The 27946-nt window shown below is 37.4% G+C and overlaps 1 protein-coding gene across 1 annotated transcript; it reads left to right on the top strand.

Annotated features, from left to right (window-relative positions):
* The first annotated feature begins 328 nt into the window (after nt 1–328).
* On the top strand, nt 329–27709 carry rgs9b (regulator of G protein signaling 9b). Its single transcript, XM_036572841.1, has 19 exons — nt 329–499; nt 4102–4198; nt 7504–7554; nt 9538–9644; nt 9935–9986; nt 10173–10231; nt 10376–10452; nt 13278–13359; nt 13894–13956; nt 16249–16278; nt 16436–16497; nt 18234–18347; nt 18453–18568; nt 18818–18905; nt 19355–19493; nt 19594–19676; nt 19815–19938; nt 24139–24557; nt 26150–27709. The coding sequence occupies exons 1-19, from the start codon at nt 434–436 to the stop codon at nt 26304–26306; spliced, it is 1986 nt and encodes a 661-aa protein (XP_036428734.1). The 5' UTR covers nt 329–433; the 3' UTR covers nt 26307–27709.
* Nucleotides 27710–27946: the final 237 nt, after the last annotated feature.

Here is a 27946-nt window from a genome sequence, read left to right on the forward strand (position 1 = left end):
CCACTGAATAATTCAGAAATTTTGAAAAATAGTGGAAATCCTCTTTAAGCTGAAGCACTTGTCAGGGGGTGTAGGAAATGGGAACCAAGCGGTCAGAAAATACAGCTTTGATTTCTTTCACTGGCACAAAAACTCAGTGCAATGAATGACCAAAGCCATTGAGCTCACAGCAGGTCAACATCGCCCCCTACAGGACGGCGCTGTGTCACTGCCTGCTCTCATGCAGGATGTGACAGGTTTGACTTGTAGGAGCGGAGCTGCTCTCTGATTGGTGGAGACAACCATCGTCTCTGTGTGTGTGTATCAATAATAATAAGAGATTAGGCAGGATTAGAAAAGCTCCCACGTCCATCCGAGCAGCCACTTCATCTTTGCTCCTCGACAGTGCTCGGCAGGCTGTGTCCTCCTCCGCTCTGCGCACTTAAGACCCAACATGACTATAAGAAATGTGCGGGATCACGGACAGCGTTACAGACCGCGGATGTCTTGCCTCAAAAAGGTGGGTTGAACGCATGAATGGAGGGCTGAAACACCGTCATCTGGGGTTTGGTGTTATTCAGCACAGCGCACGTTGTCTTTTTCGAGGCTATGTTTCACTGCTGCTATTAAACGTGAATTACTGCTTGGAGAGAAATCCTGAAAGACTGATCCATCTGTGGTTCATCTGGCTGCTCACAGTCGTCTGTTAAACCTGAACTGATGCCTTTATGCCAGCTGATCTGTAGGACTAACTCTTCCACCTAAACATTTCCATCGCAAGTAACTGTTGCTTTTGAGTGTTATCTATTATTATACTATAAATATATGTAGGAATTACAGTGTAATATAAACATTAAAATGAACAACTATTAGTAAGAAACATCTTTAATATAATTACTGACAGTAATTATCACATGAAGGCATTTTATTTTCATAATGTAAACTAATGAGCACAGTCTCAGTGTAAGCTGTCAACGTTTTCATACTTTATTTTATGGAGCTTTATGTTCTCTCCATCACCTCAAGCTCTTTTTAACCTTCAAAAGGATTTCCCAGGATTTCTTTCATTCCATCTACATTCAGTCCAGTCCAGTATTACATTTCCTCTGCTTGTTTGAGAGTTGTTTGTATGTGGGTATAGATGCTGCACACAATTAAAATATACAGATACAAACTACTGCCAAAGTCAGAGACCACCTTCACTTATTTGAACTCAAATCAAAACAGCCAAAAGGACAAGTTATTCATCTTTCAGCATTGGGAAAAAAAGCAAAAACCATATTTAACAAAAAAATATACAGAAGCCAAAACAACTAAATATAATATCACATTTCATGTGAAATCAGTGTTTAGTGTGACCATGATCTGGATTTATTACAGCTTCCGTTCTTTTCGGGATACTCGCTTTCAGTGTTCCAAAAAATCTGCAGGGATATTTTTCCACTGCTCCAAAGTTTGGTCTTAGAAGTTGGTTGCTTTTTGTGCTTCTCACGATCCAAGTAATCCCAAACACATTCAATGATGTTGAGGTCTGGACTCTGGGGTGGTCAGTCCATTGTTCTGAGAACACCAGCAGCTTCTTTGTTTGATTTGCAGTTTTTGTTCTTTTTTTGTCTATTTCCTTTTCTCTGTAACAGCTTCTTGACAGCTACACATCCTTTCAGACTCATAGTGTTGAGTTGCCTTCTCACAGTGGAAGGGTGGACAGAATCACCTGTGGATTTTTTCAGATCTGAAGAAAAATGGAGCTTGATTTTCTCCTCTCTTTCAAAGATGAAAGTACTTTTTATCTTATGGTAACAGTTCCGGAGGTTTACTTGGTCTTACATGCTTTCATTTAATGTTATTTTTTGAAAACTCCTGTTTTTCACTCATTTTCCTTTGACTTTATATATATTTATTTTTTTTAGTTATTGATTGTTGTTTATTTTGTCTATTCTATCAGCATGTCAGGTACAACTGGTCACTGTGTCCAAGTTAAGGTCAGTGTGTGCTTAAAGGTATTAGTCCAGCTTTATCACCAGCCTTAGGTCTGTTAAGATGTTGTGTTGGGTGATGCTGAAGTAATATTTTGAAGTAAACACATGCGCAGTGACTGCCTGTTGGCTGCCCTCTAAACCTAATATTGACTCAACATCGGGATGGTAATGGCTCAATCACTTGGTTAAGAGCTCACTGTGATCCAGATGAGGGTGCATGATTCCCCCAACAGCCTTCAAAAGCCAGAGACCCTGACAAAGCAAGAAGCAACTTCAAACAGCCCAAAAGAGGAACCAATCAATCACGGATGTATTTCAAAGGGGTCAGCCACACACCCACCAGGGCATGAAACAGCATGCATGAGGATGAGAAACGGCAGTGATGGGATGTTTGAAAATTGTGTGCTACGACTGACTTGTTGACCAATGTAAAGAGCGCTCCTCTGAGTTTTGTAGCCTTGTTCATTGTCTAAAACTCTTTTTGCAGGACATAAAAATGAGAGACTTAGTAAATATTTAAAAGTCAAAAATAACAAATGCATACATTAATCAGTCCATACGCTGTTAGAAATAAAGGTACTGTCCAGGTACATTTTTCAGTCATCATGGTACAAACCATGTAAATGTACCCTCAAAGGCACAACAGTGGTTTTAAAGTACAGTTTTTCCCAGTAGAAGTATATTTATACTTTTCATAACAAAACACAAAATAAATATTAAAACAAATACATCTAAAAATATAATTTAAATGGATTATGGTACAATTAAGTTCCCTGACTAAAGGTATTAAAGTGAAAAGAGGGGTACTGCCCCAGTGATAGTTTCGTCTCTAATGACAGTTTTAAGTGTCCTGGAATCAAGTCATTTTGAACTAATGGCTCAATCTGTACATGTGCGCCTCTAATTAAATGTTATTCTTTTGAGTGTGATCCCAACTCATCATGAGATGCCCTGTTATAATCAGGACAATTTGCAGCTAAATTATATGTAAATCTAGCAATGCAATTCACTATTCAAGAAAATAGGCCCTGAAGCTGGTGACTGACCATGCTAAAATATGTCAGGAGAAGCTGAACATGACAGTTCTTCTAGCACAATGTCACAGTGTACACAGTGAGAAACATGAAGAAGGTATTGTTGACACTAGCCTGAATTTCTGAGTGAGAGTACTTAAAGGAACACTTGAGTATTTTTCAGCCTAATCTCTATTTGTCACATATGTAACATATCGTCTTTGACCATGGACAATAATTTTGACTCAAAATGAAATCTTGAAAACTCACTTGGGCTGAAACATTTGCCAGTTGGCCTCTATTGTAAGTGAGTTTTTTAAATTTTTTTATTAAGGGGTCCATTTCGTGGAATACTGACTTCCCCTCTGTAACGCAGGGGCAGAGGCAGGTTGCAAATGCGAAGTACCTTTTTAGGGACAGTTCAATATTCCCAGTCACAGCAGGCAGAGGTCAAAACACAGGCAGGCAAAACAAGAGGCAGGTCCATACTCGAAACCAGGAAACCAGGAGAGTAGCAGTGGTCAAAAACAGGGAACACCAACACAAAGAAAATAGGACACACAGAGACTTTGCAACCACTGAAACAAACAGAGGGGTTTATATGGGAGTCTAAATGTCCAGGGTGTAAGACACTCTCACCTTTTTAATATGTAAACAGTTTAAAAACTGTATGGTTCACTACCCAGTCAATACAGTACATATATGAAAACTATGCTGCAAAAACAGTTTAATTTAAATATATTGTTCCTGTGATGTCACAAAACCTACTCATTAACACATATTCACCTATTCAGCCTACAGCTGTTTAGCCCCAGCTGTTCATACTGAAGTTTTAAGGAGTGTTTCAGGTCTGAGTGCTTTTGAAATGAGGCACAATACAGACAATCAGAAGAGAGCTCATTTACATATATACCAGTCCTAAAGGCTCAGTAACAAAAACAACCTGTTTTATGACATGAGGCTGGAAAATGAGTTATGACCATTTTTGGTATATAAAACTACACAAATGTTATACACATTAAAATACGTAGGATACGGGTCTTTTAAAGGTGAATAGTACTGTACAAGTAAAGGTAGTTTTTCGTTATTAGAATCATTGTCCTCTGTCTGTTTTACTGTTATAATGGCAGATGGAAGCTGTGGTGCTGGAGATGCAAGACCCCAAGACTGGGGTAAAATCTCAAACCCAGAGGCTGGTCATCACCACCATCCCTCATGCCATCACAGGTAAGCCCAGAATGCCTATCAGTGCTTCACTGCTGTGTGGATATGTGAATGTAATTGTGCGGAGTTGTGCTTAACGCAAGAGGAAAATCCTGAGAAATGGAAAATCTCATACAGCATATGAGACGCCAGCTATAAGCCAAACTGATGAGACTCCCCCACACTCAGTGATTTCTTCAGAGATTACTTTTTACTGTGCTAGTTCACTGCCAGTCCATGCATTAGAGTCCTCTTATGTAGGTCTAGGTCTGAAGTATCTATTGCCATGACAACCCCTGAGCAGCTGGCTGCAGTGATTCCCTCCTCCTGGCTGTGTGGTCTCAGGGTGGAGAGCTTTTCTTCTCTTCTTTCTTAAAGCCTTGCTGCTCTACAACCACCAGAAGCTTGAGACATACAAAAGGGGGTACAATGCCGTAAAATTAATAAAATGCAGACATTTTAGTGCCCAGAGTCATCTAAACATTCTGCACTGCCAGAGTACAATAAACATTAAATCAAATATCAGCTTGAATTATCAGTCAAATCTAAACATCTGTCCAATACCAATCATTGTTTAGGCAATTATCTGCAGATATAGTTCTGATATCATTGTTCATCCTTACAAAAGAGGCTATGAAAAACATCTCAAAATTAAAAACAAAGATCTGGCAAAAAAGAAATTAATATAAGAAGATGATGTCGTAATGGGCTAGCATCCAACCAGCTGTGCTGTCAAAAATTACTGTAAAATTACAGTAAATTACTGCCTACTGGTTGCATTTCTTTCACAGTAATTTACTGCATCATATTAACAGTACATAACAGTACAACAGCAACTAAATATTGTGACTCCACAGTCACCTGGACCACAAGATTAGTGTAGTTACTGTAGCTGTATTCTGTAGTACACTTACAGCAATAAGCTGTTATTAGAATATAGGAATCATCTGTATTTTTACACAACAACTGTAAAAGTAATGAAACTCAGTAGCCAGTAATTTATTGTAAATGTAAATATGAAAGTCCTATGAATATGTATTAAAATGAAAAAAAAAGAATAAAATTAAGCAAAAGATAAACAAAAATAAAATAAACAGTATTAATAAACATATTTATTATTCACAGAATATATACACAGGATATCTCAAGTATGTATTTTTAAATGCATATACATATGTACACAGTTTAAATTTGCTTATAATTTGCACAGATGTGACCAAAAACTCCCAGTTGCTGTCATATCCCATGATGCTGAGGGGTACAGTTCACTGTCAGTGTCAATTAATTTGCTGTATTATTACAGAAAATCTCTTAAGATGAATTGATTTCACAATAAAATGTATATAAAAATTTTGTGAAATCCCGGCAGTAATTAACAATGTGTTTGTTACTATGCAGTAGTTGATGTAATGTACAGACTCTCTAAAATTTGTATAACTCTGTGTTTAATATATATATATATATATATATATATATATATATATATATATATATATATATATATATATATATTATTTTTTTTTATTACATATGTGGAAGACTTAAAACTTAATGCTCCATAACTACTAAGAATTATTCTACCACAAAACTAACATGTAGGTTTGTATGGGAGAGGAACTGAAGTGTGGACCCTCTGATGGGTCCTTAGAGAGGTTAATCTTTCGATTACAAGTATTTTTAGCATTGTTTCTGAAAAGTGGGTTTGGCCTGGAGAGGACACCCAATGTGTACATGAATGATTTAGTGAAATCACGTGGGTCAGGTCAGCAGGCCCACCCACCCAACTCACTAATGAAGCTGCTCTGATTCACTCACGCAGGCTTCTGCTCATCTGGCTCCAATTAAAAGAGCTCCTGCTGACCACACACCAGGAAACCCAGTCATGACCTGACAGCTAGTACAACAACACTCCTATTTCTTCATCTAATTCCCTTTTACACTATTTAAGGTCTTTAAAATCCTAATTGAAAGGTTGTTAAAGCAACAGGATATGAATTTAATAATGCAAAGCACTCTTTGAGAAGTAAAATTTCATTTGCATGACAGATTCCTAAAAAAAACACTGCTTAAAAACTCTTTAATAAAACCATTCTTTGAAAGGTTCTTTAGGGAACCAAAAGTGGTCCTTCTATGGCATCACTCCACCTGTGGAAATTCCACTGATTTCTCAGAATTTCTACAAAAATCTACATGTGTCTTCTGAGTTAATACATTGTCACCATCGAAGAAAAACTTTGTATCTCCTCTCATCTTTTATTATTTTTTTTACAGAATTAAAAAATGCTACCTGCCCTTTACACTGTGTTAAAATTTTATGATGAATGGACCAATAGAAACGCTCCAACATCACTTGGAAAAGTTGTTGTTCCATTTATTTCCATTAAAGTTAAGAAGGTTTTTCCTTTCTACTGTAATGTTGCCATTTTAGAGAGACAAAGTTTTTTTTTTCATGATGGTGAATGTATGTAATCTTGATAATGGTAAAATAGTGGTTAATCTGAAAAAGTATACTGCGTATACTTCTCCACCCTGCACATATTTTAAAATTATGTCTCAATCCAAAACCTTTTCAAAACTAACGTAGAACAATGTCTCAAACACCAGGGAACATATGTGTAACCATTTAGTGCAATATCTTTCCGTGAGGGAGCCTTTAGAGGTATTAAACTCTTCAGATGTCTGGTTCCTATCACCACCACTGTGAACAATTCTGACTTGATATGTTTCTCCAGAATGGAGTATTTCACACCAAACCACTCTGAATGACTTTATTTACATCTTAACCATTTAATTATGCAAATATTTTGAAAAATCAGTGGAGCTCCCTTTTAGCAGTGTAGTTTACACAAAAAACATTCTTTCTCCTTTGTTCTTTCTGCCTTTTGCTCCATAGTTCCTTCTGTCTCTTCGTCATATTTCCTTTCTGCAAGTCAACATTTTACTAGACCGGCAGTGTTTTATTTCCCGACTCAAGTCATGAAGACCCACTGGCCTGGCACACTTTGGTGCAGTAGTCATATCTGGACTCACATCATTAACTAATTATCAGGCCCTTCATGAGCTGAATCAAAAGTAAGAAAGAAAGTTTATACTTGTTTCTGCTGCTGGCAGGTCACCTCTGTCTCATCTGAGCTCACTATTAGATGCAGTGGTGTGTGTAGCCCCTGCAGGTGAGCTGCAGCTAATTAAGCCAACTGTCCCACCCGCTGTGGTAACTTTATGCAAGCTTTATCAGCGATGGCTGTTTCTTACTGAGAGTTGTGGTGAAATTGTACATTATGCTGATGCCTCATTTCATAACTGTAACTACATTTCTCTCCTGCCTCCAGGTGAAGATATTGTTGAATGGATTGCTAATCGCTTCAAAATAGATGCTGCTGGTAAGTAGAGTGAATTATTTTGTGTATTGTAGTGAAAATCATTGCTGTCACAACAAAACGCCATATCCCTAAACTGATAACTAGCAAAAGGAGGATGGTCTTCATCTTAACATAGCGTCGATGTCTAAAGAAAAACATATCTCCATTTTTTTTTTTCGAATTTTACATTTCTATATCATCTGCAGATACAGCAGCTGCCTTTTACATTGTCTGAAATTGTCACGATGAATGGACTAATAGAAATACTCCAAAATCAGTTGGAATTGAATCTCTTTACATTAACTTACATTAAGAGTTAAGAAGGTTTTTGACCTCTCCTGTAAAATTACTATGTTATAGATATAGTTTTTTTTTTTTGTTTTTTAGGACAGCAACAATATGTTACATGTAATTGTAGACGACTTCTATCGATTTATTAATCATGACATGTTCTCAGAGGGCAGCTAATTTTTTCAGTGGTATAAGAAAATAAAAACAGAAAAAAATCAAGTTACAAGCATTTGATATGACTACTGGACAAATATGCATCACTCCTGATAAAGAGTGGATCAGTCATTCTGCTGTTGCGGTCGCAAATGACGCATTAATGTTGATATGTAATTCAAGTGTAAAATATGGCTTCTTATATTGAACAACATCAGTAAAATTGTAACAACGCTGACTGTTACACCACAGACAAAATGACTAAAATCTGAGCTTTTCTAAAATATAGTCCACTGCCCATTTAGTTTCAAAGTCACACTTTTGTAGAAAAATAAAAGGGGCCCATATCAAAGGAAATCAAATTGTCCTCACTTTGTTTTAGATAAATGTAAACACTGATGTAGTATGTAAACACTGGTAACGTTTCACAATACAGTCCATACAGTCTATATATGGAAACTAAGCTGTGAAAACAGCCCATTTTTTAATTCGCTGTTTTAGGGATGTCACACAAAAAAAAATCACACTGAAAAGTTATAAGGAGCGTTTGAGCCTCAGCTGCTTTTTGAATGAGGTGCAATACAGGACTGCCAGTAGGAACAGAGATCAATTGCACACATATCAGTCGTACAGACAGTAATAAAAACAGCCATTTAATTCTAAGGGATAAAAAGAGGTTTGAAAATGGATATAGAGAACCTCAAAAGGAAAAAATAAAATAGCAGAAAAACCTGCCGTGAGCCCTTTAATATTTCATGAGTAACACCACAGACACCACACACATTCTTTTTGCAACAGTATTTTAGCACAGTTTATCAGAAAAAATACATATATCACTGTTGTCGGAATAAAACCTCGTATCTCCAAACTGGTAACTTTACAGGAAAAAACCTACTTTACTTTTAATATAAGTCAATGAAACCAAACTTTTTCATTCAGTCATTTTGGGCAGTTTCTTTTAGTCCATTCTTCATGAAATTTACACGCAATGTAATGGGCAACAGGCAGTTTTTGACAATTATGTCAAAAACTGAAAAACGACAAAAAATGGAGATACGAGGTTTTCTTTCAACAACAGCGACATATATATATATATATATATATATAGAGAGAGAGAGAGAGAGATGTGCTATGCTGATTTTCATGCATGACATGACAAACTCACTGAAATAAAAACGAAAAGGAAGAATTATAGTTTTATCATAGTTTTTGTCGGTTCATTTAGGAATAGAGCAAAAAAACACAGACATCAACTTTCTGTGGTTTATTCTCATTTTAAACTCATTTTCATGGCTTCAAATCTGTGGGACATCATTTGCCACTGTAATAGTAGAAAGACCCAAGAAATGTCATTTTCTTTACAGTACATCCATACTAGTGCTCACTGTTTGTTGATCTTTTGATTTTTCACTACACTCGTTCATCAAGTCCTCATCTTTAGTCGGTTCCTTCTTTTCAGTCATTTCCTGAAGGAGACATGACTTGGAGAACTGTATTAAAAGCAACTGTATAACCTGTATCAGTTGTGTTGAATAATTTCTCTATCACATTTGATCCTAGAGGCCCGAGCCATGGGCACCATGATGGTGGCCTTTGGTTATATTTACCCACTACAGGATCATAAGAGACTCATTCTCAAACCAGACACTTCACTGTATCGCTTTCAGGTAGCAACCCTCTTCAAACTATTTATTGCATTAAGGGCTGGTTTCCTGGACATGGACTAAGATTAGACTGTAACGTCAATAGTGCATCACCAATAAAAATCCAATTTGGCCAAGGTTTAGGCTTAATCTGGATCTGGGAAATTGGCCCTAAATGCATTAGATTAAGAAAGTTTATTCCAAAGGATTGCTTTTTTTGTTAAAATAAATGAACCTACAAAATATGTGCCTTATTTACTATGATTATTTCTGTAATATTGATAAGAAAGAGCTCATCCACTTTTCTTTCTTAGACACCATATTTCTGGCCTGCACAGCAGTGGCCAGTGGAGGACACAGACTACGGTCAGTAATTAGTCCACACATTCTGATCTCTTGTAAAATTGTATGTATGTAAACTACACAATGATTATGCCATTTCCATATGATACTTGCAATATTATCTTTATGTGGGGATTCTCTGTTATAGATAATGTTGAATATTTCACTGTTCTGTGGAAAATCTCATGGTTAATTTTCTGTATTGTCTAGCAATATACCTGGCAAAGAGAAATATACGTAAAAAGGGGATGTTAGAGCTGCATGAACAGGTGCTGCTTCTACAATCACATTCACAATCACCTCTCTAAATATACTCCCATCATATCTGTTGATTACTGAACATTGTTTCCATGGTATCCAATCTCCTGTAGCCCTTAGCACACAAACTAATAACGAATGAGTTTTCATTTCAGGAGCAGTACAATAATCTTCACAAATGGATGAACCACAAGTGGGACTTCATTGTGATGCAGGCCAAAGAACAGTACCGGTCAGTTAAAACAAGTCAACTGCATTTGAATTTACTTTAATCAAATGTGTACATCTACAACCCATTTCCAAAAAAGTTGGACGCTGTGCAAACTGTAAATAAAAACAAAATGCAATGATGTGCAAATCATTTAAACCCTGTATTTAATTGAAAATAGTACAAAGACAACAAATCAAATGTTATAACTGAGAAATCTGATTGTTTTTTGAAAAATATATGCACATTTTGAATTTAATGCCGACAACACGTTTCAAAAGAGTTGGGATGGGGCAACAAAAGGCTGGTAAAGTTGTGTAATGCTAAAAAAACACCTGGTGGTTAATTGGCAACAAGTCAGTTACATGATTAGGTATAAAAAGAGCATCCCAGAGAGGCTGAGTCTTTCAGAAGTAAAGATGAGGAGGGGTTCACCACTCTGTGAAAGACTGTGCAAGCAAATAGTGCAACAACTCAAGAATAACTTCTCTCAACTTAAATAGCAAAGAATTTTTTGCTTTTCACCATCTATGGTACATAATAACATTAAAGATTCCGAGAATCTGGAGAAATCTCTGTATGCAAGGGACAAGGCCAAAAACCAGTATTTGCTGGCCAAGATCTTTGGGCCCTCAGATGGCACTGCATTAAAAACAGACATGATTCTGTGGTGGAAATCACTGCATGGGCTCAGAAACACTTCTGAGAGCCACTGTCTGTGAACACAGTTTATCAATGCATCCAGAAATGCAAAGAAGCACAAAGAAGAAGGCTAAAGACCACTCAGCTTCTTATCAGTGCACAGTTCAAAAGCTAGTGTTCATGATGGTATAGGGGTGCATTAGTGCACATGGCATGGGTAACATGCACATCTGTGAAGGCACCATTAATGCTGAACGATATACACGTTTTGGCAACATATGCTGCCATCCAGATGACGTGTTTTTCAGGGAAGGCCTTGCTTATTTCAGCAAGACAATGTCAAACCACATTCTGCATGTACAGCATTGCTCCTTATTAAATGAGTCCGGGTACTAAACTGACTTGCCTGCAGTCCAGACCCGTCACCACTGATAACATTTGGTGCATTATGAAATGAAAAATACAACAAAAGAAACACTGAACTGATGAGCAGCTGAAATTCTATATCAAACAAGAATGTGAAAACATTTCACTTTCAAAACTACACCAGTGTCTCCTCAGTTCCCAAACACCTACAGAGTGTTGTTAAAAGAAGAGTTGATGAAACACAGTGGTAAAAATGACCCTGTTCCAACTTTTTTGGAACGTGTTGTTGGCATCAAATTCAAAGTGGGCATATATTTTTCAAAAATAATAAAATGTTTCAGTTTCAACATTTGATATGTTGTCTTACAACTATTTTCCTTTAAAAATATGGTTTACATGATGTGCATATCATTATATTTTATTTTTATTTACATTTTGCACAGTGTCCCAACTTTTTTGGAAATGGGGCTGTACATGGAAAAAATAGATAAGCAAAACAGCCACCATGATGTTGTTTAAATGTGGGGCCAATTGTGGAACACCTGAATCAAACCAATTCAAAGCTCTAATCCAGTGGCGAACTGTGACTACCACAGCTAGGCCTTTAGGACTTGAAAACTAAGAACAAAAAACACTTTCACAATCATTTTTATTTCTTCTATGGGATTCCAGTACTGTGTTAGTGCTAAACTAACAGCAATTCACATGAACAATTGTGGCTGTTTTAAATTAATTGTTTGTAAAACATATCCCATGAATTATTTGAAGCTGGTAAAAGACATATTAGCATAGATTTTACCTTGTAGCACTTTCACAGTGACTCTATCAGTAAAGAGCCATGGCTGCAGCTGTTTTCTATTTCTAACATCTGACTGAAACACATTGGTTAGGCTATCCACTCGTACTCACAGTCTGTGAGGCCTAAAATCACTGTTTTTCTCACAAAATATGCCTCACCCTTTGAAAATAAAAACATGATTGGTTGCCAAATTATATTGGTGACTAGGCATTCAGTTCGGGCCATAAATGTCAAAGTTGATTTCTACGAGCACCTCTATGGGACTCTAGTAGTATATTAGCACTAAACCAATAGCAAAATCACATTAACGTTTTTTGGCTATTCTAGTTTAAACAAAGACATTTGAAGCTTGAAACAGATGTATTAGCATGTATTACAGTGACCATTGCAGTAAAGAGGCCAGCGTGACTGAAACGCACTGGTCAGGCTACCGCTCGTACTCACAGCCTGTGACATATCTAGGATGCCCAAAAGTACTAAAGTGATGTTTTTTCCTCACAAAAATTGTCGTTATGTTGGATTGATCTGATGCATTAGGCTTCAGTTCAGCTCCTAAAGTCCTAGTCAATGGAAAAGCTCACTTGACTGGATCTACATAAATACCAAAGTGAAAAACATCCTGATTGGATCATTTTCTGTTGGGAGTTTGAAGAATTTAACCTTTTTGTTTCCAACCAAATGTTACCAATAAAATAAGAGTACTACTATAGTACTTGCAGAGTTTAAATAAAACCAGCATAATGATTATGTTAAATAAACATGAATTAAAAATTACATACAGGTATTTTTACTTCACAGAAACCAGGCCTAGAAAGCCCCGAGGGTTCTCATCTGTATTTTTCAGTGTGCATTTTGTATGTTATACTTTAGATGTTTAGATATTGTTCTTGCATGAGTTGTACGCTAGCCTTTTGTGTGAAGCAGTTTCATCCAGAGCCCGTATTGGATTTTACTCTCGGAAATGTGTGCACTGAAATAGTAATGTACTTAGACATTAACTGGAACCGTATGGATTTTCACAGTGTGATTTCTCTGTGCACAGGGCAGGGAAAGAGAGGAAGAAACCAGATCGGGTGGTGTTTGACTGCCAAGAAAGAGCCTACTGGGTAGTACACAGACCACCGGTGAGCTAATAAGACAACAGGTCTTCCAAACCCAGTCCCAAGGACCCCCATGCTCTGCACATTTTTGTGTCTTTCTCAATCTATAATCTCTCAATCGAGTCTGACATTCCTAACTCACTTTATGGACTGACTACCAAGGGTTTTTTGAGCTGGTTCAGGAGTATAACAGAGAAGAGAAAACAGAAAAATGTGCAGAGCACAGGACTGGAAACCACTACTATATTTAATTGCTTCAGAATGTTAATGATAGCTCATGTTCCTCAGTTGTTTCTGATACAGAAATAGTGTCACAGTACACAGTTTTTAAGTAGTTTGAAGACTTCACACTTTACTGTAAACTGCTTAAACACTGTGTATTATATCCTGTGTTTATTTCTCACAAAAGTGAAAAAGACAAAATCAATAATTTGTCAAACAAAGTGTGTGACAAAGCATATTCTTAACTGAACAGATTCTTTACACAATTCTGCATGGCAATCTGTAATTGCATAGAGCAAAGCTTTATTTTACTCTCTTGTACTATTTATTGAGCAGCCAGGAACAATTAGTGGGATGGACTATGGACTTGAGCGAATGGTAGATCCCAATCAGGAGGAGGTAAAAAGGTGAGTTTTGCCTTTTTTTTTTAATGGGTGGAATAAGCTGCTGACTAAGCTTCAGCCCTTAGTATTATTTGCTATACTGTTCAAAGTAATTACATAGTAATTTTTCTGCTTGTTTTGATGTTATTTTGATGCAAAACACACCGATCAGGCATAACATTATGACCACCTCCTTGTTTCTACGCTCATTGTCCATTTTATGAGCTCCACTTACTATATAGGTGCACTTTGTAGTTCTACAATTACAGACTGTAGTCCATCTGTTTCTCTGCATACTTTGTTAGCCCCCTTTTACCCTGTTCTTCAGTGGTCAGGACCCCCATGGACCCTCACAGAGTACTATCTGGGTGGTGGATCATTCTCAGCACTGCAGTAACACTGATGTGGTGGTGGTGTGTTAGTGTGAGTTGTGCTGTTACGAGTGGATCAGATGAGCTATCGTCTCTGACTTTACATCTACAAGGTGGACTGACAAGGTAGGAGTGTCTAATAGAGTGGACAGTGAGTGGACACAGTGTTTAAAAACTCCAGCAGCACTGCTGTGTCTGATCCACTCATACCAGCACAGCACACACTACCACACCACCACCACATCAGTGTCACTGCAGTGCTGAGAATGATCCACCACCCAGATAGTACTCTGTGAGGGTCCATGGGGGTCCTGACCACTGAAGAACAGGGTAAAAGGGGGCTAACAAAGTATGCAGAGAAACAGATGGACTACAGTCTGTAATTGTAGAACTACAAAGTGCACCTATATAGTAAGTGGAGCTCATAAAATGGACAATGAGCGTAGAAACAAGGAGGTGGTCATAATGTTATGCCTGATCGGTGTAAGACACAGCACAATAGTAACTTTTCATCAAATTCAAATGAAAGCGAGAAAGGTAAAGTTTGTGAATTAACTTCAAGTTGGTCATTGCTATGTTTTCCTAGGTGGTTGCTAAGGTGTTGCTAGGTCATTGCTATGGTGTCCTAGGCGGTTTTTAATATACATGTATGTGTGTGTGTTAGTATGTATGTCAACCTGAATGTAATGTCCATAAGAGGGTTTTAGACGTAAGGTTTTGTGGTTCTAGCTCAAAAACTGTGACCTGTGAAAATGGTACAAAAGAGCATAGAATAATAACTACTTACAAACACAAATATGGTATCAAAGAGCTTGTTTCTATGAGCTATGGGTAAGAAACAATTCATATCAAATTAAGCCATGCTTTTATTATTGCCCATGATAACATCTAAGTATTAATTCAACACTTATGACTCTAAAAAACAGTTGAGCATATTAATCACAAGATTAGCTTTTACTTGAACAGTTCTGCCTTGAGGTACTGTTAAATGTAGAGTTGTGTATGTTGACTGACATAAAGCAGCGTCCATGGTGAAAGGAACTGCTGAGACAGTGTTAATATAGAGGGAAGCAAAAGCAAGCCTGTCAAGGACACGTTTAGTCTATCAGCTTATATACAAGAGGATTTATGGTGTGATAATCTCACTGTTGCTGCACACCAGGAGAGGCTGCTAAACTTAGACGTCATGCATTGCACAGGTTGACAACTAGCTAGTGTGCATTACTGGCTTTGTGGTTTACAGTAAATCATTATGTTCCTTGAGAAATACATCAGAGCATGTGTATTATCTTGATGATTTTCTTGCGTTTCTCTTTCTTTTGCAGATTTTGCATAAAATATGTGTGGGAAAAACATCAGCAGTGTGAGAAAAGCTTGTTTATTAACCACAACAGAACATCACCTATAATAATTTACATGTAAACAAAGATTAAATACTCACATTTTAAAAAAAAAAATCTGTGTTCATGTAACAAAAACATAAATATGTTGCATAGCATGGATTGTGGAATCCATAGCATGGATTGTGGAATGTATGTTTTGATTGAAAGGACCAGGCATAAGAATATGAACTTGTAGATGAATACTGTATAGGTTTAAATAAGCACTGTGTGTCTCATTGTCTTCAAATTGCTTTAATTTGAAGGAATAAGTTCTCATTTACAGTGCAGAAGGAAACATGTTTTGTATCTATACAAGTAGACCCAGTAGGCTCATAGGTTACACCCTTTTGTGCAACAGAATGGGTAAGATAACAAATACATAACAAGAGTAGATGTTCATGAGATGTGCCATTCGATGTAGGACAATGATCAACTACTGAAAGGTCTTTTTCCCCACTTAAAAAAAATACTTTAGGCCATGTTTTGCTGGGTTTTTTGGGTTAAAAAAGGATTTTCTGAGTCTTCTTCAGCCATTTGTCTTTACTTATTTTTCAGAAAAAAACATCTGAGTACTACAGAAGAATAGTAAGTGGTTGCCTTACTTATGTTTACCTTTTCCTTACAGTGAGTATACGTTATGTACAGAACAACCTAACAATGTTGTAGTATTGCAATTATGATATTACATAATGAATAATATGCTTGACCTCTAGCTAATTACTATATTGTCATTTCACTGTAGATCATCTTCACTCAGCAATGCATCATGAGGCCTAGAGTGAAGTCATCTGTATCCATTGGAGCGTATGTCATGACATGCACAAAACATGCACACTTTTTACATTATGATATCACACATTATTCCTGTTAATGATCAGTTTTTATCCCCCTAAAAATCTACAAATATGTAGTCAGGTCCATTAATTTGAAAAAAAAATTTTGAATAATTATAATAATTTGAAAAGCCTACTGCGATGGACTGGTGACCTGTCCAGGGTGTGTCCTGCCTTCCGCCCAATGACAGCTGGGATAGGCTCCAGCACCCCACCACGACCCAGAAGGATAAGCGGTTTAGATGATGAATGGATGGATGGATGGATGAAAAGCCTATTTACTTCCGGATCAGGAGAACAATTTTGGGCATTACAACCATTTTTGTACATGGCCCCTCATTGTTAGGGGCTCAAAAGTAATTGGACAAGTCTGCTCAGCTGTTCTATGGCCAGGTATGTGTTATTTCCTCATTATTTTATGAGTAAGCAGATAAAAGTTCTAGAAATGATTTCAAGTGTGGCATTCGGCGTTTTAATCTGTTGCTGTTAACTCTCAATTCAAAGTCCAAAGAGCAGCCACTGTCAGTGAAGCAAGCCATCATCAGGCTGAAAAATCAAAACCTACAGAGAGATAGCAAAAACAGGTGTGCTCAAATGAACTATTTGATACATTTTTAAAAAGAAACTGGTGAGCTTAGAAACACCAAAAGGCCTGGAAAAGCACAGAAAACAATTGTAAGTGGATGGCAGAAGAACTCTTTCCCTTATGAAGAAAGACCCCTTCACAACAGATGGCCAGATCAAGAACATCCTCCAGGAGGTAGGCATATATGAAAAGTCATCAATCAAGACAAGACTTCTCCAGAGTAAATACAGAAGGTTTACCACAAGATGTGAACCACTGATAACCTCCAAAACAGAAAGACCAGATTAGAGTAGAATACAGTCGCCAAAAAACATCTAAGAAAGCCTGTACAGATCTGGAACAACAATCTTACAATCTTATGGACAGATTAGACAAAGATCAACCTGTACCAGAATGATAGGAAGAGAAGTAAAAGGAGAAGGAAAGAAAGCAAACCACCTCATCTGTCAAGCATGGTGGAGGCAGTGTTATGGTGTGGGCATGTATGGCTGCCAATGAAACTGGTTCCTGTGTATAAATAGATGATGTGAATGCTGACAAAAGCAGCAGAATTAATTGGATGGCACTTCACTGTGCAGATGGACAATGACCTGAAGCACACAGCGAAAACAAACCAAGACTTTTTCACAGCAAAGAAGCGGAATGTTCTGCATTGGCCAAGTCAGTCAGCCCGTCCCAATCCAATCAAGCATGCATTTCACTTACTTTAGGCAAAAACTGAAGGCAAAATGCCCCAACAACAAGCAGAAACTGAAGACAGCTGCAGTAAAGGCCTGGCAGAGCATCAACAGGGAAGAAGACTTCAGACAGTGATTAACTGCAAAGCATTGCAACCAAGTATTAAAAGTAACCACTGAATGTATGATTATGTTAGGTTCTCTAATTACTTTTGAGCCCCTAAAAATAGGGGTTTGTTTACAAAAATGGTTGCAATTCCTATACAGTCCACCCAATCTGCACATTGAGCTTATATTCATTATTTAACTTGCCACTATACCCAAACCTTTCCATGTGATGATATTGCTTTTATAATTTTATTTTGCTTTTTTCTTATAGCATCTTCTGATTTATTTAAGTGCATTATAAATAAAATTACTGTTATTATGTTATTACCATTGCAGACTTGTGAAGTACACCACAACATACAAGCAGCATGATCCCTTCCTTTATCCATGCCTTCCAAGCAACCCCTGGTTAACAGACGATGTGACATACTGGCACCTAAACATGCCAAAGTGAGACCAGTTATTGGCAGGACTTTAAATTTCAGATTTAAAGTGGCAGCTCTTTATTAATTATTGATTGAAGGGTTTCACAAAGCTTGTGTGTGTGTCTTAAAGTGTTGAGAATCCTACGAAAATGAGAGTGGAGCGCTGGACCTTTAGCTTTGGTGAACTGCTGTCTGACCCTCGTGGACGAGCTGATTTCCGTCTTTTCCTAAAGAAAGAGTTTAGTGGTATGTGGCACACATTAAACATGTATAAACTCAGCTATTCTGAAACAGTGATACCACTGCTGTTCTGTAAAGTCATATAATTCACAATATTATTTCGCAAATAAAGCAAAAGCCTATTGTGACAAGTGTAGCATATAGTGGAACCAGAGGACAAAGCAGCTTTAAATTCGATTGATTCTGATAGCTAATGAACAGAAAGCACTTATGAGACTGGAAGGTGGTTTGAATTTCATTTATGTTGATGAACAGGTGAGAATCTTGCATTTTGGGAGGCGTGTGAAGATCTCAAATGGGGTGCTGCAGCTACAATGCAAGAAAAAGCTCAGCAAATCTACAAGTAAGCTTTATATTTGTACTACAAATTGCTAAAACCTCAGGTTACTGTTTTAAAAGCTTGTTCACAACCAGCAATTTGTTATGTTATGCTATGCATATTTATATGCACACTGTGCAGTACTGTGCATAAGTCAGAGACCATCATTCATTTATTAAATTTACAGTTAGAGTGGAATACAGTTGTACTTAATGGCCATTTTGACTGCAGATTAAATAAAAGAGCAAAAGTGGTATCTGGCTTTTGCACTGTACTTTTGTAATTCAAGTTCTTTTTGCTAGAATTGGCACTGATAGGCTTTATGATATCAGATGGCAGATATACAGACAATATATCAACAGGCATTAACAAAAAAAGCCACATCAAACAAACAAACAAAATGAAACCTAAAACTCCCACCATAGTACTGCCATTTTTGAAACTTCGTTTTGTTGACACAAACTTTGTTTTAGAACTTTCCTGGCTCGTGGAGCCCCTCGCTGGATCAACATTGATGGAAAGACCATGGAGATTACTGTGAAGGGCCTGTCTCACCCTCATCGCTATGTTCTAGATGCCGCACAGACCCACATCTACATGCTGATGAAAAAGGTCAGCCATATCCCCTGAAACCAGTGACAGCAATCTGCCAATCACTATTCCGGTCACTACAACAGCCACGGAGCTAACATTAGCTTTCCTTTTCATTAAGGATTCATATGGCCGATATCTGAAGTCCCCAGTGTTTAAGGAAACTCAGAAGAAGGCTGTCGCTCCTGAGGCACACAAATTCAGGTTAGCTATAATGCACAATGCATTGTGAATAATACTCTCTGAAACTCAAATGGTGCCTGTAAAAAAGATCAGTTGGCACACAGTGCTTGCCAGAGCACAAATGTCATAACACACATAACATTTTTGTCCCCCTTTCAGTGAAGCCCAGCTGGAGCAGAATGCTAAGAAGCGAAGGCCCAGTCTGAGCCCCATCATTCTGAGGCAGCAGGAAGAAGAGCAGAAGGCCAAACTGGCTGCCAGCGGCCCTGTGGACATAACGCAGGTTATGAGCAAACTGGCCCAGAAAAAGGGGACTGAACCTGAACAAAAGACTTAGATAATGACACTAAGGAGAGATACTCAGAAATATAGTCAGGTATCGGTATCACACTGATATCAGCAGAAAATGCTGGACTGAATACTATAAAGAAAAAAGGACTAATCAGATTCGGTAAAACATCTAGTCAGAAATATCATATTCTGATATTTCAATTGCTTATAGTTAAACATAACTCAAAGCAACATAGATCATGTGATAACAGTAGCCCTTGTAGACTAACATAAGAACAGCAAGTACCAAGCCAAGTATTATACTAGAATTACAACTGATTTATTAGTCTCATTTTGCACACATTTGCAGTGTTGAGTGAGTTTAAAGTTGCACTGTGTAAGATTTGGGGATTTGGAGACCTCTCTGGTGGAAACATGAAATTGCATGCAACATGTGGGAGAACATTCTGAAATGTCAGTTGTGTTTTGGTCGGTTATGCTTTTGCCAAAAAAAGGATTAGTCTGATGATTTTGAGAGTACTGAAAGAGTATTCAAAGAGAGCTCAGTCAAAACTTGGTAAAGGATGTGACTTCTGAGGATGTAAGTGAATTATCTATATTACTATTATCATCATACCTTCATCAGTGCAATGTAGATTTTGCATTTAAGACCTAAACTCTGAGCCAGACTGTGTGTGTGATGTTGATATATAAAGAAGTATGACATGCTCTGAAATCCGACCGGACACCTTTGACTTTTAAATTATTATTTCAGACTCATAGTGCGCATGCACACTTTACTTTAGCCTTTTTTTCAATCCCTGACTCAGTAAGGCTACTTCTATTAATTTTAACCAAAAAAATGATCTACAGATACTTAAATTATTAACAAACTTTCAGGTTGTTCTCAGTGCAATATCAACAACAGTAAGGTTAGTAGGAGGTTTAGGGTTACTGTTGATTAATAGAATCTTTCACACTGAACTTCAAGTTCAGTTGCATTTAATAGATATTTAGTTAAATGTTAGTTAAAGTTACAAAGCATCTACAGTGGACCATCAAAATAAAGTGTTACCAAAACTTACATAGTGCAGCTTTTACTGAATAAAAGGGGCTATAGTTTTGTATAAGCAGGTACTTCAATTAAAAATAGCTCATTTTTAAGCTTGTTAGTTAATAAAGACAGAACATATTGGACTGTTGTTGTATTGGCTGATACTCAGGATTTCAGTATTGGCATCAAAAAAGAGGAAATGATATTGTGCAATCTCTACTCTCAGTTAAATCAACAATTCATAGTTTTGTCTAGCACTACTTGTAGTTCTATGCACTGTACATCTAACTTTATAATACTGTAGGTTGTAAGATTTTATTTGACCATTTTACTTTCAGCAGTGTGGTCTGTTTAACAATTCATATGATAGACAACAAGGTTACTAATGATCTTTAATGTCATGTGAATCACTGTGTTATGTTTTTTTTAAGTGCACGTGCTATCATTGTGTATGCATGTAATGAGGATGCCTGTTCCATCATGTTTTGTTATTTTGTCTTCATTATGTGTTATGTGAAACTACGTAAACAAACAGGTTCCATCTGCATAAAACTACTGTCCATTACTCTGTTTTTAATTTTTCTACCCTGGTGTCCATCGGGTGAGTTACGCTGTTTGTCATCTATGTAATAAAGTCATGTATACACATCAAAAGCACTTCTGTCCAGTGTAGTCATATCATGTGTCTGTCATTCATAATCATGGATTCTTTTTTTGTGTGAAGCCCTTGTATCTGTCATGATGTCACCATGAAATTCATACCCACTTTAAATTGTATTTGCATTATGCATTGTATTTCTCTTGACCCATGAAACCATAAGGGCTCATATGTTGGCTCACACTTGAGTTCCTCACTCTCATAACTACATAACTTTATAGTAACACTATATTTTGATATATTTTGTAGATGGTCACTTTGTCTTTAACTTACATTCAACTAAATATCTATTAAATACAATTGAACTTCAAGTTGAATGTAAAGCATATGTTAAATCCAACCCTAAACCTAAACCTGAACCTAATCCTAACGTTAACTTTAACCGCAAACCTAAAACTAATCCTAAACGTAAACTCAACCCTAACCTTAACTTCAACCCCAAACCTAAAGCTAATCCTAAATTTAACTAACTTTAACCTTAAATTCACCCCCAAATCTAAACCTAATCCTAAACTTAACTCTCACCACAATTTTGTCCCAAAATCTAAACCTAGCCCTAAACTTGACCCTTACCTTCAACCCAAAACTTTAACCTAATCCTAACACTAACCCTAACATTGCAGTCAATCAACTGAAATTCACAACTAATCTACTAATATTTGTGCATCTCTAGGGACAATAAAAATAAAGTATGTCCTACTTTCATATTAGTTCCATTACTTACTGAACAATAAGTCTAACAACTAAAGAATAAGCCTATTATCCAAAAGGTTAAATTGAGCATAATAATAATAAGCATAACATACTGTATCACATATGTATGCACGAGTGTACTGTTAAATAAAGTATAATGAAATAAAACTGAAACTGCAGCACGTTCAAGACATTCAGTAACTTATCAAAGGGAAGTATGCAAATTAGGAAGAAGAAATAGATTATTCATTCATATACAGTCATATGCAAAAGTTTGGGCCTTCCTGGTTCAATTGCGTTTTGTTGATTTTCTAGGTGTAAAGTAGTTAATGCATCCTCTACAGAGAACAAAGTTGTAAGATCCACTTATGGTGTTTTTGTGGTTTATCTGCCAAAAATAGTGGTGTTTAAAATTTTCATAACCATTTTCCAACCTTTTTTATCCATTACAATTAAACAGGCTATTTTTGTTACTGTGCCTTTAAGACTGATATATGTAAATAATGCTGGTTAAGATTGGCTGCCCTGCATTCAAAATGCAATCCAGACCGAAACATTCCTAATGTCAACATGAAATGGTGAACTGATCTGCAGTAGGCTGAATCGGTGGATATATACTATATGGTCCAAAGTATGTGGACACCTGATCATCACACCTACATGAGCTTGCTGGACATCCCATTCCAAAACCACAGGGATTAATATGGAGTTGCCTCTCATTTTGCGGCAATAACAGCCACCACTTTTCAAACAAGGATTTCCAACAGATTTTGGAGTGTGCCTGTGGGAATTTGTGCCCATTCAGGCGAAAGAGCATTTGTGAGGTCAGGCACTGATGGTGCATGAGAAGACCTCAATCGGAATTGACAGGCTCTCTGCAGGCCTCTGGAGCTCCTCCACACCAAACTTATCAGTGTCTTTATGGACCTCACTTTGTGCACAGGGGTACACTCCTGGAACATGAAAGGGCATTTCCCAAACTGCTGCCATTAAGTTAGAAGCATATAATTGTCTAAAATGTCTTTGTATGCTGTAGCATTAACATTACCCTTTACTTTAAGTGGCCCAAAACCTGAAAAACAGCTCCAGACCATTATCCTTCCTCCACCAAACTTTACTGTTGCCTCTATGCATTCCAGTAGGTAATGTTCTCCTGGCATCTACTAAACCCACATTCATCCATCAGACTGCCAGATAAAGAAGCATGACTCATTACTCCAGAGAACATGTTTCCACTGCTCTAGAGTCCAGTGATGGTGTGCTTTATTTTGCAATAACAGCACTTGCAGTTGACTGGGGTAAATCTAGCAGTGATGTTACTGAGCTCTTCAGGCCGACCCATTCACTGCCAGTGTACTGCCAAGGAGACTGTCTGGTGACGTATTTGATTACATATACCCGTTAGCAATGGGTGTGGTTGAAACACCTGAACTCAATAATTAGGTAAGGTGTCCACATACATTTGGCCACATAGCGTGTATAAATGCTTTGGTTTTCATGACCTCATAAGAACAATGAATTCAAAACAAGTTATTATTTCAGCTTGGTTTCCATTTATGGGTGGTATGGACTGTGGAGTAAATTATATGTTTTGAAACTTTAAGTGTCTACATACTACATCAAACTCTTATTTCACAAAGTGAGGAAAATTTGGTTTTCCATGACATGGGCCTTTAATTGTAAGCCTTTTAATCAAAATATACTTGCGTATGTATTGACAGTTCTACCAGTGCTTGCTGACATTTCTTTGGCTGCTTGATTGAAATATAGTTGTATAACACTAACCTTTCTGCCTGCTGTGCCCTCAGCTATGCCGGTACACCGCCCCTGTGCCCCACTTGGCCGTGTACACAGGTATCTGTGAGAATCAAACCACTGCTTCACCAGGGCTGATGACACTGCCCAACAGCGCTGCGTGTCCTTCTCCCATCAGCGTGGCCATCGACAGCACCCCTGCCTCTGAGAGAAGGTTTGACAGTGGAGGCCCCACCTCCTCCCATTTCCCCTCCATTGCTGAGAGCACTGAGGTATCTGTGTCTGAGGAGAGCCAGCCACCTGCAGCCAAGTCCCGTGTAGCCCTGTCACTGAGCCGCCTGCTCCGCAGAGGATGCAATGCCCCCTCAGTGTTTGCCAGTCTGTCACCAAAGTGTGCCGTTACTGCAGGAGGAGGGAGAGTACAACCAATCGGAGAGCCACTCACACAACCACAGCCCAAGAGGATTGCAAAGTTAGTAAAACACAGAGCACAAGCAAAATACATCGATATACCATAAACTTCGTGGCCTTTGTTTAACCCTATGAACTCTGAGGACATGTTGGCAGGTTCAGACTTCCATTCCTCACCTCATAACGACATCCTTTGTATATGGATCATTCTACTAAATCGGTTCAAAGTCAGAGTTGAAAACACATTTCAGACATTTAACTAAGATGGACTTTAGACTACAATTTTTTTACTTAATACTTTATTAAAACAAAAGTAGTCCATCAATGTCACTGAAGAAAAAATGCATAGGAACCTCCAAAACAGGCAAAAATTACATTTTATGGCTACTTAAAAGGATTTAACAGTGTTACAAAATGTGGCACTGCTGTTTTGATGCTTTTGGTATATTCCAAATTGTCACAAAGCTCAGAAGACCTAAATACCATGATAAAAGCATAAGTGTATAAAACTGTATAAAATGTATTGTGAAAATGCCTTCAGGCATCTTGGTGTTATATTTTTGTTATATTGCCCATCTTTAGTAAATACTTAGTAGATGCATTAAGTTGAATTTTCCCTTAAGATTACCTTAAGAGGGTTAAATGTGTTACACAAAAAACCTTAAATGGTACTTAAGGGTTTTCTAAAGTGAAATTGTCATCAACTCTTACATTATCCCTTAAATATTAATAAATATTCCAATTTTTCAAAATTATTAAATGTAATTAAATGGTTGAGATGTGAGCAATGTCATTCAGAGAGGTTTGACCTGAAATGCTCTGTTCTAGAGAGACTAACAGTGTGAGAATTGTTCACAGTGGTGGTGACAGGAACTAGTTGTCTGAAAAGTTATTGCCTTTAAAAGCTCCAACAACAAGCTTTTTTAACATTTTATAATAGCTTACCAGTAAAGTTTTTGTGTACATGTGGAGCACTGTATGGCAAATAGTCACCAAAGAAAATGTATTTTTAGGTTTAGCACTATTTTACTGTTATCAGCATTACATGCAAAAACTCAGAAGAGACGTGTAGGTTCACTGGTGGTTTTGGATAATGAATATAAAGCCTATGTTTGTGCTGTAGACATCGCAACCCCTGGTTCCTATCAGCAACACTGTGAAGTAATCAGAATCTGTAAGTTTTTGTATACTAAACCATTTTACATCAAACCTCTCTGAATGACTTTGTCTCCACTGAATTATGCAGAAATTTGCAAAAGAGCTGTAGAATTCCTTAACTGTCATTTCCTTTAGGATAATTTAAATTTATTGGCCAATGTGACAAGATGGTTATGGCTGAAGTTTTGGAGGTGCTGGAAGATAAGAGTGAATGCACTTGTGCATGTTCTTTGTAGTAGAGAGAATCCTAAGCGATACAAAATTCGGAGATAGTACAGATTTGAATGTCGATAAATGTATAAAGCCAGTGATGATGTTAGCCAGTAAATAACTGGAGTTTAAGGGGTTCGTCTGTTGAATCGAAAATGAGTCATTATTAGTTATGTAAATGCTAGTGATCAATAGTTATGCAATAAATTGTTATGTAAGTCATAAATCAGTTATGTGTTTATTATGTCCCACCAGGCTTGTAAACCACTGTCTTTTCTCCTCTAGTTTTTTCCAAATCAAAGTAGATATCCCTCCTGAATGCCGCATCTACCCTATTGACTCGGAGGATGAGGAGGAAGAGAGTCCCGGTGCAGCCAGAGGAGGAGTGAAGGAAATCATCTGCCCGTGGGAAACAGTCACTAAACACGATGGAGCAGGATAGAGGGATCTACAGCTTGAAGAGGGAAACATACAGAGATACATGTGTGTCATGGTGTCACCATCTGTATCACCCAGACATGCTCTAGGAGTCGACAAATGAAGTAACAACCTTTTAAAACCTAATTGTCTATATTTCTGATAGCTTTTTAGTAGTGCCTACATGTTCTAGTAGCCGGTGGAACAACTTGGTTATAACATGATTGTGGGATTTTATATCTGTTTATTTACCTGTTTGACTACCTGTGGCTATGGTAAGGGGAGGCCTTATTTTAGAGGAGCTTTCTTTTTGCAAAATCGTCATCAACTTGTTTAGTATGGCAAACAAAAGATTTTGTACCTGGTCTGTTCATCATTTTATATCTATCAAAGATGCATTAATGTACATCTCTTTGAGAAATATTCAATATTTTCATAGTTGTATCTCCAGAAAGACAGTAAAACAGTATGTGGGACATTTACTGAATGAATGTATTACCTTCAAAACGTTTACACTTCACTACAGAAAGAGAATGTGCTTATTGCTCATATTTGACTTGTGTAAGTGCCTCAATAAAGTATTCCAAAAAAAGGTTTTTGTCTTGTAAACACAAACTAAAGCTAAACAAAGCTGTACAAACCAACGGTTCACTGTTTGGTCAGTAGGGGTAACAGCCTGGGTCCTTAACAGATCCTCCATATTTAAATCTTGGTAAAATAGCCCAATATTTGAAATACTGTTTTTGCTAGTATCAAAATACCAGCAGGTGGAGCAAGATGCTCACCAGTCAAGGTGAACTGAGTGACAACCAGTAAGAAAAGACACTAAAGGGCAGCTGAAGGAAGCTGTCAGTATAACAAATCTGATGCTGTAATGCTGAACTGCTTTTAAAAGCTCAAAATGATAGTACCTTGTGGTACAAGAGGAAGTCCACTTATTTTTCAAAAGTTATAAGCATACTTTACTCATTAAGATGTAAACAAAGATATTTAGAGAGGTTGTGAAATGCTCTGTTCTAGAAAAACATTGAGCCATGATTGTTCACAGTGATGGTGATATAGGAACCAGACATCTGAAGTGCTTAATGCCTCTAAAATCTCCATCACAGGAAGTTATAACTTGAAATGGTTACAAATATGCTGTCCAATGCCTCAGACTCCATTTTATGATAGTTCTCTGATTTGGCCTAAAACATTTTTTTAATCCACATGTAGGGCATGTGTAAAGCAAAATAGTCCTCTCTTTTACCTTTAGCAGCATTACATATAAAAACTTAGAAGACAGGTGTATGTTCAATAGTGGTTTTGGATAGTACATAAAATGGCTATATTTGTGCTGTGAACATCAGCACCCCTGGTTCCCATCATCATCACTGCAAAGAAATGTGTAACTTTCCCTACAATGAACATCTCAATGACTGAATTATGCAGGCATTTTGAAAAATAGGTGGGATTCCCCTTTAAGTGTGTTTTTCCCAGTGTTACCTACAAATGCATCCCATCACACTTATCCATTTGTTTTAATCAGAACAACGAGGCTGAAATTGTTCTCTTAAGCATCTCTGACATTATGTTTTGCTAATACCACACAGTTTACATCTTATAACTGTCCACAAACCCCACCTCCACTCCCCCCCTTTGCATTTTAGAATTGCTAAAGTAACT

The sequence above is a fragment of the Colossoma macropomum genome, unplaced genomic scaffold, assembly GCF_904425465.1.
Source record: "Colossoma macropomum unplaced genomic scaffold, Colossoma_macropomum, whole genome shotgun sequence".
NCBI classification, from domain to species: Eukaryota; Metazoa; Chordata; class Actinopteri; order Characiformes; family Serrasalmidae; genus Colossoma; species Colossoma macropomum.